Source organism: Myzus persicae, unplaced genomic scaffold (genome assembly GCF_001856785.1).
Source record: "Myzus persicae strain clone G006 unplaced genomic scaffold, MPER_G0061.0, whole genome shotgun sequence".
In the NCBI taxonomy this organism is placed as follows: domain Eukaryota; kingdom Metazoa; phylum Arthropoda; class Insecta; order Hemiptera; family Aphididae; genus Myzus; species Myzus persicae.
In genome coordinates, this window is record NW_019102330.1 from 289330 (window position 1) to 302886 (window position 13557).

Below are 13557 nucleotides of genomic sequence, written 5' to 3' on the forward strand. Positions count from 1 at the left end.
AATTTTTCGGGTTTTATAGACGATTTCGATCAAATGTCGAATTTGTCAGTGTTTAGAGAGAGAATCAAAAGTTATCACACCAAGTTATACGAATAAACTTATTCATGACATTATTAGGAGTACTGTACAGTACTAATAAAAGATATTAAATAGAAAATCTTGGCATCGTATGCAAAGAGGAGAGCCCGGCATAAATTTGTTATTTTTTTTCGTATGGCGCTATGTTCGGGAGTAGGGACGAAGGCCTAGTTTGGAAGCCTATTTGGTAGGATTTCTAATTGGGCACCCGTTATTGGTTAGTGAAAAATACTGTATATTTATTAAAATGTTGAAAATTAAAGAACCTAAGTGGCCACCTTGCTTCGGAACGCCAAAAGACACAGGATATCATGAGGATGTTACACCAAACAGATAAATAATCTGGCAGTGATAAATGATAACACAAGTTTAATGAAAGTCAGAATTTGTATAAATTACATCAACTTGTCGTTGATCTTCGAAAGACATAAGATGTGAAATCAAAAGCACTAGTAATAACAAGTATTATTTGTCCTAAATTATATTAAAATATTTCTAAGTAGTTTTCTTTAAAAAAAAACATATACATGACAAATTGTAGGTCGTTGTTAAAAATTCAGAGGGGAGCGAGAAATGTGTTTTATTACATGACTGTTTATTAATTTATTATTATTGCTATTATTTTTCTTGTTTGGGAGTGTATCCCAAATACATCGGGAAAATATCTAAACGGAACTGTAATTTTAAACAAAATGTTTTGGAATATAAATCTATTTAGGAATGATAGTTTGAAAAAATTATATAATAAAGGAATGGCATTTTTACTTAATAATATTTTTTACAGGTTGGGCACCACTGGGATAAGTGAACAATGATTTGAGTGGTAATACGGCGGTCACCTTGTGGCCTACTTGAGGTGGTGTTGCATAGGCGGCCACGGGCAAAACCGGTTTTTTATGTAAATCTGGTATATTCTCTTTTGAAACAGTGTATAGTCGAGATATTATATTTTTTTTTTTTGCCCGACCGTAGAGCAGAGCGCTAGTGTCTACGAGTACATCACTGTAAATAATTAACGATGTTTTTTTACGTTGGTGTCACTGCTGGATCACTGATATGAACCTAACCTATCATTTTTCGGAGAACTTAATGTCACATACTCATTCAGTCCTGAGTAATATTTTCTTCATTTTTACCATTCCTAAAAACTGTTTCGAAAAATATCACCGTCGTCTCTACCCACCATCATAAACAACACTGCAGAGGTAATTGGTAAGTACTCAACCACTCCAGATATGTAATTATTATTTTTCACGTCGTTTCTCAGTAAGATATAATATCGTGTTCTGAATGTTCGTTTAGAGTACACGCACGGGCCGCCATTTTCTTTCGGCTGTCGATAACGCCGCCACACGATGTCAGTAGACAAAACCGACGAGAGGATTACGTACACCTTGCCCAGTTTGTTCAAGTTGGCGTGCCTCGCATGTACACCGGCCCAGTATTCCGAGTACAGCACGAAATACAGAAGACTACATATGGACGTGCAGCCTTGTTGCGACCAGCTGAACCGTATCATCAAATTGAATGCAGGAATATTCAACCCGCTCGGCGATAGGAGAAATATGTTCACAAAGGTGATTGAGCACAGCGACTTTTTAGCCGGCAGGCCAATGTCATTGAATTCGGCCCTCAAACACGGACACATCGAATGCCTGAAGATGGCTAATGAGTTCGGTTACCGGTTAACAGTGGAATGTGAAGACTTTGATGCCAAAGCTTTCTTATGTTTCCAGACATTCCAAATGAGATGTTACCCGGATACGTGTTCAGTAGCCGCGATCCATGGACAGTTGGCATGTCTAGAGTACGCCCACCAACAAGGGGTTCCATGGAATGAGTTTACGTGCGTTTCGGCCGTTTATGGCGATAACCTTGACTGTCTTAAATACGCTGTCGAAAACGGGTGTGACTTGAGTTCAACGACTATCGAAGTGGCGGCTTACTGTGGCAACCTAACAATATTAAAATACCTTCATGGACGGGGATGCCAGTGGTCCATAAGAACTTGTATCGTCGCGGCCCAGGAAAGACAACTGGAATGTCTAAAGTATGCGTGGGCCAACGGATGTCCTTGGGATGAGTCAATTTGCACTGAGGCTGTCATAGCCGATGACCTTGAATGTCTTAAATACGCGGTTGAGAATGGTTGCCCGTTGTCAGATGAGCAAATCATTTACGCGGGATTGTATGGTGACCTAACAATTTTCAAATACCTCCACGAAAATGGTAGTCCGTGGTCCGCATTTGCGTGTTCCTTCGCCGCCAAGGCTGGAAACATCGAGTGTTTGAAATACGCACATGCCAACGGATGTCCCTGGGACGTGTTAACCACAGCCAGTGCAGCGTATCACGGGCAATTGGAATGCCTGAAATTTGCACATCGAAATAACTGTCCATGGAACAAAAGGACATGCATCGCAGCATTGCAGGGTGGTAGCGAAAAGTGTTTAAGTTATGCGTGGAGAAATGGCTGTCCGTGGAAGAAAGGGACGTGCCTCAAGGGATCAGGAGATGGGCGCATGGACTGTCTGCTGTCCCAGCCCGACCACGATTGTAAATGGGACAGTGAACAATTTGGTGGTTTAGCAGCCATTCTACGCATAACGAGACCAATCACCACAGAACACATTGAGTTACTGCTCTACAGGTGTTAGATGATAACTCATAACTGTTGTTGTACTATACCTTATATTTATGTTAAGTATAAAATGTCAAAAAGCAGTCCGATTAAGTGTTTGTGTAAATGTATTTAAATACTTTTTAAAATAATTATTTGGAGATTTTTTTAAAATATCGTCTTGGACGATAATGCATTATCGATGTTAATAATTTTCAAAATTCAAAAATAATATTATTCATCTCACATCATTTGTTTTTTGATAATCATTAATCTATTTTATTTTTAATTAAAGTAAAACAAAAATGTTATTTGTTAACATTTTTTAGTAGGAATAAAATTAAGTAATGATGAAGTAACAAAGTTCTAAATTCTAATGATGCTTACTTAAATTGTACATGATAATTTTAAATAGTTAACTAAGTCAACTATATTTTTTTATCTACTAGTACTTTAAATTAGTAAAAATAAATATTTACTTAAGTACTTGCTAAGTATTTTTATTTGTACTTAAATTCTTTTTCATAAATTTGTTTTAAATACCTACTTTTTCAATGAATGTATTTAAATGTATAAGTATGTATGAATTATTCAAATATAATTAAAAAAAAAAAATGTTGAAAAATAAAATTAATAAACAAAAAGTTGACGTATAAAGCTACTTTTTCCACAAAATTGTTATTTTTCACTTTCATTTAATAAGTAATACTAACGTTGACACCTCTATATGCTTGACCTACACACAATGCTGTTGATTGTTATTATTATAGAATTTGCATTTAATGTTAACTCAATTATGTGGTTTATTGATACAAAAATCAATATAAATAAGGCAATTTATTATAAAATAGTGAACAAATTATAAGAAATAAAACATATTATATTAATTTATATTCAAAACTTGTTACTTGAAATTTGGACCATCTGCTTGCTTAACAAATTTGCAAACGTTTGCAAATACTACAAACGCCATGATCCAGCGTTTGGCCTGTCCAGGTACTTTAGAAACCATAACTTTAAAATAAAAATAATAATAGGAACAAAAAGAAATATTTTGAAAAAAAAAATTTAAATAAGAAACAAATGGAAAAAAATATTGTAACTAAAAAGAAAAAATTGAAAATAAAATAAAATAAAAAAATAATTTGAAAAAAAAAATTGAAAAAAAGCAAAAAATTGAAAAAAAAATAATTGAAAAAAGAAAAAGTTGAAAAGAAAAACAAATTGAAAAGAAAAAAGCAAAACTAATTTAAATAAAGACGAAATTGAAAAAAAAATTCTTTTAAAAATAATTATCTATTTTTCAAAATCATTTTTTGTTTTTCCAAAATTTGTTTTTATTTTTCAAAATCATATTATTTTTTCAAATTTTGAATTTTTTCTCCAAAATATTTTGTGAAATTTTAAAATTTTTTTTTCAATTTTTTTTTCAAATCACTTTTTTCAAATATTTTCTTTTTAAATTTTTTGTTTCAAAAAACATTTCATAGTTTGTTATTGTTTTTCAAAATTTTTCGAATTCGAATTTCATTTCCAATTTTTATTTTTCAAAATCATTTTTTTGGTTTTCAAAATATGTTATTGTTTTCATATTTTTTTCAAATTTTTTTCAAATTTTTTGCAAAATAATTTTTATTTCAAAACCATTTTCTCTTTTCAATGTTTGTTTTTTGAACAATGATTTTCAGTTTTTTTTCAAATTTTGTTTTTGATTTTCAACCTTTTTTCCCAGAAATATTTTTTGAAATTTTGAAATTTTGAATTTTTTTTCTAAAAAATATTTTTTGAATTTCTGAACAAAATATTTTGTGAAATTTTGAAATTTTTTTTCAAAAAACTTTCTTTTTTTCAAATTTTTTTGTTTTTCAAATGTTTTTTATACAATTTCTTTTTTCAAAATTAAATACATATATATATATGTAAATATTTTTTAATTTTGAATACAAACATATCCGCACCCTAGTTACATTACAGCACAATAATGCCGCACCATTACAAATGTACAATTGCAATTACAATTACTAATAATTTAAATTTTAAATATAATATATGTAATAAGACATTAAATATAAGTTAGGTGCATATAATAAAAAGTCATCTTAGGTAATTTTAACCGATTTTATGTGCTTAAACATACCTTTAATAATTTCTATTTCTATTGTTGTTAATAATAGTTTGTGACACAAAAATTTCAATAATAAAACAACCAACTTACTTCCATATGGACTTTCTATACAGACTGGCTACAGACTTACATGAAATATGCTTGCGATTGAGTAATATGTTTGATGACTTGATGTGGGTGGTTGGTGAGAAGTATATACATCATGATAATGATCATTTAGGTACTACGCACAAAGACGAGCAATGAGCGCAAGGAACGAAATAGTTGCCTGAACACTATTCCTCAAAAATAAAATGTTTAGAGGCCTTTACGTATAAACAATCACCTATGATATCATATGACATAAATGTATTACTATTATTATTATTATTATTATGAAAATGGTGTCTTTTTTATAAGTCTATCATAATGCCTATGATATAACATGATAAAGAATAAAAATTTGGTTGTGCTGAGCAACCTCCAAGCACCTCCGAATTGCACCTATCGGGATCTAGATGGATCACTGTAACGGATTATAGTTAATACTGTTTTTATAAATTAATATTTCAATCGTTGATAATCTATAGTATGGAGTGGGTAATAAATACTAATAGTGTGGTATTGAACCTAAGGTAAGTATTTGAATAAATTCTGCAATAGTTAATACCTACTTAGGTTTAGATTTTTTCAAAGACGAGAGGTAAACCATTAACTTTTAAGAAATCCCGAACGTTATGATGCAAGACGATCAACGGTTTACAACTGTGATAAAATAAACTGTTCAAAGAATATTGTACCTTTTTTTATTTAAAAATAATTTCTAAAACAAAAATCGTTGACGACGTTGCAGTCTATCCGCGAAAGTAAACAGCAGTCGTCGGCCACGTAGAATAATTTTAAACTACGACTGTAGATGGCGCTGACGTTATGGTCCGAACGCATTGACCGGGTAACTGAAAATTGGAATAGTATTTGCCACCAAAAATCGCCGTTCCGAAACACTTAAATGGCGGTCATCAGAAAGACAGAAACTTACTGAGAAACGACCAACGAGTAATGACTTTCTACAAGTCACAGACGTTTGTCGTATAAGGTGCACTTATCATGAATTTCCATATTGGGAATTAAAAAAAATCGGTAGTATTACTGAACATTTACCTACCCATTAGCTGATTACAGGTCTTATAATTAAAAAAAAATATTTTCCAGGTATTTTTGATATCAATTTCAGATCAATCGTCTTAACAATCAATCGGAATGAATTAATAACATGTATTTAAAAAATGTTACCATTTTACGACAGTACATCATTCAGTTAAATTATAAATAGTTCAACTTCAACTTAATCACTACTAGTCTATTCATATATTAACTATTATAATATCTCATAACTAAGACGAAAGTATAAGGTCTGATTTTTTCTTTTTTAATTGATTCCAACGACACAATAAAATATTTTGAATATGGTAAAACGGCGTAGGGGATAGGCTATTTAGGGGCACCACTGCATTTGTTGTGAGCATATTAATTTTCAGGAACTTTGTCGGTTATCGCAGCCACGACTACATCAGTGCTCAAACAGTTATTTATTAAATTATGTTAAATTGTATTCGTTAACACGAAATTGTTATCTAAGCATATTTTTCATATCTTAATGATTTATATTTTTTAAACTATTATTATTATTATTACTTTTTTTTATAACCTGGACATTTTTTGTTTAGCCCGAGGCTTGCCACTTTTTTTGAAAGATCGATAATAGTTTAATTTTTATCGGCTTAAGTAGAATTATTTACAGATTATTATTGTTATTGAAGCTATAGAGTGAACCATCATTATCATGTGACGTTTACCGACCCAAAGCATACACTTTTGTGTTATTATTGAGAGCAGGGTTCGTCCGATGGACGTAGTGTAGTGTTCGTGGGTAAGTTTTAAAATTGAAAGTAAAACTATTTTTGGGAGATTAAAATAATGACTATTGTTTGTCCTAAATCATATCAAAACATTTCAAAGAAGTTTTCATTTAAAAAAAAAAGGTACACGAGATCGTTGTTAGAAATTCTGTGGGGAATGAGAAATGTGTTTGTCTTGCTATACATGAAGGATTATTATTATTATTATTATTGTTAAATCATTGTCGTTAAAAACTTTATATTTAATGGTACCTATGTATTTGAGATCCTGTAGAGTAATGGAACTTATAGTTAATTTTTCGTTATTATGCTTTGAATTTCAAAATATTACAAGCATGGAATCACGTCCCTGCGGCCTGCCTTCATTAAAAAATCTAGTCCCATTCAGTTTTTGAATTCAAATGTTGATCGTCGATAGCGATATTTATTACAAAAATTTGAAAAATCAAATAAATTAAATATGTATCAAGTTCAATTTATAATCGACTTAGTACTTACATAATAATAATTATATATTGTGAAAGAAACGTTTCGAAGTTTTTTACCGTTTTAAAAAATGTGTATTATGATAACCATAAACCATCAGCAATGTGCTCCGTCATTTTTATGTATACCGTATACGACCTACGATCGTACCTACATACCATGACCTAACCAAGCATACATAAGGTTTATACCTTTATGGGTCTATGATACATATCTACACGTCACACGGTACACTGCACGTCATGCCTATTTGAAATCTAAAAGTATTCGAATCTTATTACATCAAATTTAAAAATTTTAATACATTCATCGCTCCGCTCAGAATCTTGGAATGTTAAGTCATTTTTCAGGGCATCTAAGCATTTTTTTTCTTGAGCAATAAACAAAAACTAATGAGGTATTGAGACTTTATAGTTCTGAGTGAGATGGATTTTTTTTTTTTGAAATTCTTCCGGTTGCATTTATTCATAACCCTGCGACTTGTTGAATCGACTTCATCACCGTTTTGGACATAAATAGAAGGTACAGTGAACACGCACTTACAGAATATTAATGTAGAATTATATATTTGTGATATCGCAATAGTGGTTTTTTTTTTTGGTTTTTGCCGATTACTCAACGGTTTTTCTCCGTAACACCGACGACGCCGTCGTTAGGCAAAACAGCTTGTTGCGCCTCGAGGACTGCGCATATTACGGCCCTACTTCCTCGCGGGGTATTCCCTTTATGCTACATTCCTCGAGTAAATAGATTATGATATTCTAATAATATGTTTTTACTGCCTACCTGACGTACGCGCTCTGCACTGCTGCTGAGACACTTATACATGATTTGAACATCAATCTGCCTCCTTTCGAATAATAACCAGTTTTGACGAATTCAGAGCAACTGTACACAGCACTGTAGGCGACGTGCATTGCGTGGAACATATTTCGTTATATTGTAACATTGTTATTTCGATATCGCAAATCTCAGCGACCGCCGCGGTAGTTATCCGTAAATGAACAAACGCGCAATTAAAAACGTTACTTTTCATTGCTTGACCGCATTTACTGTACCCACACTTATTGTTGCAAAACGTTAATACATTATATCACCAATGCCTGAGCTGCGAAATCATCTGTTCGTGTACTGCAAGTCTTAGTCGTTAAAGGGCGTCTCATCACGGCGTGTCTGTCCCGGTCAATAACTCGGTTGGTGTAAAAAAAAAATCGAGCAATAGTACGCGTGAACGAAGTGAAGTGACTTCTTAACAGAGGGTATGAAAAAAAAGGTTCAACAGAGTCAGATATTGAGTTTGTAGGGGGAAAATAAAAAACGTTTCAATTTCAATTAATCTATTATTATTATTATTATTATTTTACAAAGATAAGACAAATTGACTATTATTATTTATTACCATAAAAACCTTAGGGTTCAAATAGACGGCTGCAAGATTTTGCCTACCGGCGTCTCTGGTTTTTTAAATTTATATTTAGAGTTAGATGTTGGCAGACAGACAAAGTAACATTTTTCGCCGGCCGGTCAGTTCGCCCAGTTCACCCAGTTCACCCAGTTCGCCGGCTCTGGAATATCGACTGCGCTAGGAGGAACCTAGGTGAGATCGGCTGGTAAAATCCGACAGTCTGACTGGACTATCAGTGTCAAGTAAACCACGCCCGTGACGCTTTTTGGTCTAAAATGATTAAGCCCAAGCCCACGAATCCGACTTATGCCACCGCTCCCGAAAAAGTTATTCACTTCGAATCAATATGCATTAGGTACCTCGTGAATCACTCCAGCACCTTATTGCGACCTTGCTGTCTAGTAGTCATTGGCCGAAATCGGGTAGAGGAGACTTGACGGAGGCAAGTCCGTCAAGCCCCCCCCCCCCCCAAAAAAAGTTGAAAGTTATTGTGAATGGGCAAAGCCTCCCACGGTTTATGATCATTTTAAAAATAATAGCCCCCCCACCCCCAATACTTTCAATGGATTTCTGCCTATGCGCGTAGTTAGTTAAGTTATTATATTAATAATTATTTCTTTATTCGTCTAAACTCGTTATAAGATAACACATTTTTTTTAAATTCACGTTTCTCAAAAGTAAGCACCTATATGAGATATTATTCGTTGTACTCAAATATTTAAAATATACCTACATGAATTATGGCATTTGCCAACAACGACCTGTTGCTGAAATAAATTAATACGTAACTACAAAACTAAACAAATATATTATGTATAGTATACTTTTATGTACTCGTATATAAATATATCTAAAGAATGCACCGGCATCTTGCAGAATAAATTTTCAAAATATTATTATACTAATTAGTGTTTTTAAATGGTTTACTTTATTTTTCGCATAATGGTTGATCAAAACACGTTTGGTGGTTGCGCCAGATCTACTTGGGAGTTTATAATAGTCATCGCAAATCGAAATTGAATGCAAAAAACACAAATATAATAATTTATTCGTCGAGTACAAATTTACCAATAATTTATAGAAATCCGAAAGAAAAATCAATGTTAATATAATAAATTATTCATTCAATTATCAGAATTTTTTTTCCAAGTATACTCTTTTCTATCCATACCCCACCCACTACGAACTGATGTGGGTTAATTATCAGAAAAAATGGTTTTCGATTTTCATCCAAGTCTGGGTCAAATTCGATGTCGGCGGGTATATATATAAATATAATATACTACCTATATCAGGTTTGGTTATGGTTTTAGGTCCGTTTCTCAACTTTATTTTTTAAAGTTTCCCTTTCAAGTCGTCCGGACTTGGTGTTGATTTCACAACTCAATTTTTTAACGTCACGCGCGAAGGATGTCAAGCGTTTCGCCGACGCTAATCATCGCCATTGTATATACATGAGTATATTTACGTGAGTATAAATATCGTAAAACGCACCTACCGACCTTGTTAAGTACACATGTGTGTAATATATTATAGTATATTTGCACGTGGATACGTGACCGCATAAGCATCAGCCATCGTACACAACATAGTTTTATAGTCGACTTCACAAAGACCTTCGGATCCTTTACATTTGAAATCAGGTCTACAATATACGCGTTGGCATGTAAACCTATACAAAAAACACTGTATAGGTACCGATCGAATTACTCAAATTTCGATTGAATGTCTTATACTTATAAACGAGCTATATATAAGTTTCTCTCGTGCGGTAAATTTCCGTGGACAATCCACGTGCCATGCTATACACGGGTACCTCAGTGAAGTTATAATAATATATAAGCTATATATTGAGCATAAAACATATATATAGTAGATATTCGGGTTTTTGCGAAAAATATTATGGACATCGATTTTAGAATATCTGTTGACAAGAGACTGCTGAAAGTAATAACGTATAATATATGAGTGGTACATACGATATGACCTACAGTCACGTGAGCTATTTTTATTTAATAGCTTAGATTAGGCATAGATTAAACGCAGAGCTAATATAACATTAAATAGGGACCTTTTTAATATGGTGTCTATATAATAGCTGTGTAAGATAATATGTTTCCATACGAAAGATATGGCGCTCTATAAAAGTGTTTTAATAATAACGAATATGCAGTGCAGACTGCGATGCTTGTACTTGCATAGAAATGTGGTTTTTCTGCCGATAGATGTGTATGCCGCAAAGAGAAGCTTTCTTAATACGCACTATGAAGGTTTTCATTAAAAGAGCCAAAAAAACCACGTCAGCTTATTTTAGAAATTTTGAAATAATCGGTACCAAATTATATAACGAAATACATCATATGTAATCAACATTCCAATTAGTTTATTTAAAAAAAGCATTCTGCAATAATGGCTATTGGAGTCCTCTGGCGAATTAATTTTATAATAACGTCACTGCACTTATTTGATTGTAATTATTGTAACCTAATTTTCGTTTAAACATTTTGGATCATCATATTATGCTAGTGTATTTTAAAATGTCAACTTTTACTATGTACCTATACCTGTTTTTTATGTAACTATATTTTTAACTCCTCCCGGCTCCCACACGAGTTCCCTCTGAAGTGGGGCTCATTACTTATTAGAGTACATGAAATTAAATGAAATGAAATGAATGAATAAATAATATGTACTCACGCTGTACAGTATATTATAATATTAATAATATTTTCTATAAATTAATACATGCATGATGTACCTATAACAGATACGTTTGAACTTCGACCCGCATCACAAAGTATTCAAATTTCAAACTTTCGTCTGAAATGTGTGCTTAAATTTCCACGAGTGAATATATTTTTTAGGTAGCTTAACATTTTCAATACCAATTTAATATTTTAGATTAAATAACTTTAAATATTTTACCTATTATACTTAATACTTCAATACACAATATTTAAACCATAATTAATCAATTTTTTTGTTAAATATTATAGATACTTTTATTAGATAACTACCTTTTTTTTATGGAATAAAATTCTGATTTTCAATTTCTCAACAAATATCAATTACTTAATACACCATTGCATGTTTCGGTTGGTCAATATCATTCGTAATTGCGATGTCGTTTCCGTAAATGATACGATGAGTAGATACTGACGGTATTATAGACATTTTCATTTTCATTGGTATTTTCAGTTCAACAATAATTTGTACATACCTTACATTCTGAAGCCATGCCCACCGGCTCAGTTTACATTATTATAATTTATAATAATTTAGTATATTATATGGGCTCCTATATAGTGCAATAACACTGCAGTTTTAATGAGGTATTAGTCATGGTGATTAGTTTGCATTAAATTCGTAAACTTCAATCAATAATTATACAAAAAAAAAAAGTCCGAGGAACTAGCTCTGCTGTGCAGTACATTTTGAGTGTACCTACCTCGTCGGCTCTTCATTGAGTTGTCTACTGCAGTAATGAATCAATTAGGTTAAATTCATTACCAGTAATAACCCTCCTCAGAGTTGAAGATTGAAGCAAAATGTCTGCCCCAAACGTTTGGAAACTGGACCGGACTAAATAAAATAAAAAAAAACAAAAAATAAAAAATATCATTGTAAACTAAGATATTTTCCTCGCCTCGTTTTGTATATTGTGCAATAAAAAATGAGAAATATTATTTTCTACAATTGCAATAAAACATACAGCTGTCATAATAACGCACGTTAATATTTTTTCCGAATTTCGGCCGTTAATATTTATGGCCAACAGGCAATGAGTACAACAACCGGTGCTTTGTAAAACCTAAAAAAAAATATAAAACGAAACAGAAAAAAAGTTAAAATGGTTTGAAAATATTAGATTTAGGTACTGCCGGCCAGATGCGAGTTCAAATCATAATTTATAGGTATATAACTCATGTAGGTTAGTTTACTTAACCTAACCTAACCTATATCTACAGGTACTGATATTTAGGAATATTAATACTGCAGTACTATTTATTACGCATATTATTAAATTGAGTCACAAACAACGACTAAATATATTTTATGATTTCCATACAGTGATCTAATAATCCCCTCGAAAAAGATTTAGTAGCCCACGATTGGTCCATTAAATTTTAGTGAATTGCTTGGTAATTAATAATTTTTTTTCAACACGTCATTACCATGCGAATGTCCTATAATATGATGGTGGTCCAAATAAAATATTTTTCTCAAAAGTCTAAACTCTCATATCGGAAACGCGTCAATGGATTCAAATTGATTATATAAGTACGTTACTTAATAATTACATTAAAAATATTTGTATTTTCTTACGATCAATACAATATTCATGGATAGGTACACAGTTAAGAAGTATAAAAGACATAATTTATTGTCACACAATAGGTGTTTTGTAGTTTATTGCTGTTTGTTGACCACGCGCCGTATAACTTTCATAGTGACATGCGAATTATTATTTACAATATTTATATTTACGCGCATGGTATTGTTGGAAATCGACAAAAAATCAAATTTATTACCGTACTTATTTATTACAATATAATATTATCACTAGATATAGGATGTCTATGACCTAAATAACACACAAAATGGCATAAAAAATCCAAAAATTAACGAGAAAATTTACTTACCAAATTAAATTAAATGATTTAATTTTAATTTAATTTAAAAATAATAATTTTAGTTGAAGAGATGGGTGTGTCAGAGTAATTTGAAATATGAATTGTAAAATTAGTAGACAATAGTATAAACATTCAATTTTTAAGTTAAATTTATTACAGTAAAATGATAGTGAAATTATCAAAAATAAATTTAAAAAAAATTATACAAATACGAGTATAGAAAAATCTACAAACCTAAAATCTGAGAAAAACGCCTCATATTGTTCAAAAATAAATTATGAAAAATATCCTATTTTATGAAAAACAAATTC

General features: G+C 31.7%; 1 protein-coding gene across 1 annotated transcript; it reads left to right on the forward strand.

The window, feature by feature from the left end:
• LOC111031896 lies at positions 1-2939 on the forward strand. The gene is made up of 2 exons (XM_022312011.1): positions 1-1290; positions 1381-2939. Exon 2 carries the CDS (start codon positions 1434-1436, stop codon positions 2733-2735), a length of 1302 nt encoding a protein of 433 aa, XP_022167703.1. The 5' UTR covers positions 1-1290; positions 1381-1433; the 3' UTR covers positions 2736-2939.
• Positions 2940-13557: the final 10618 nt, after the last annotated feature.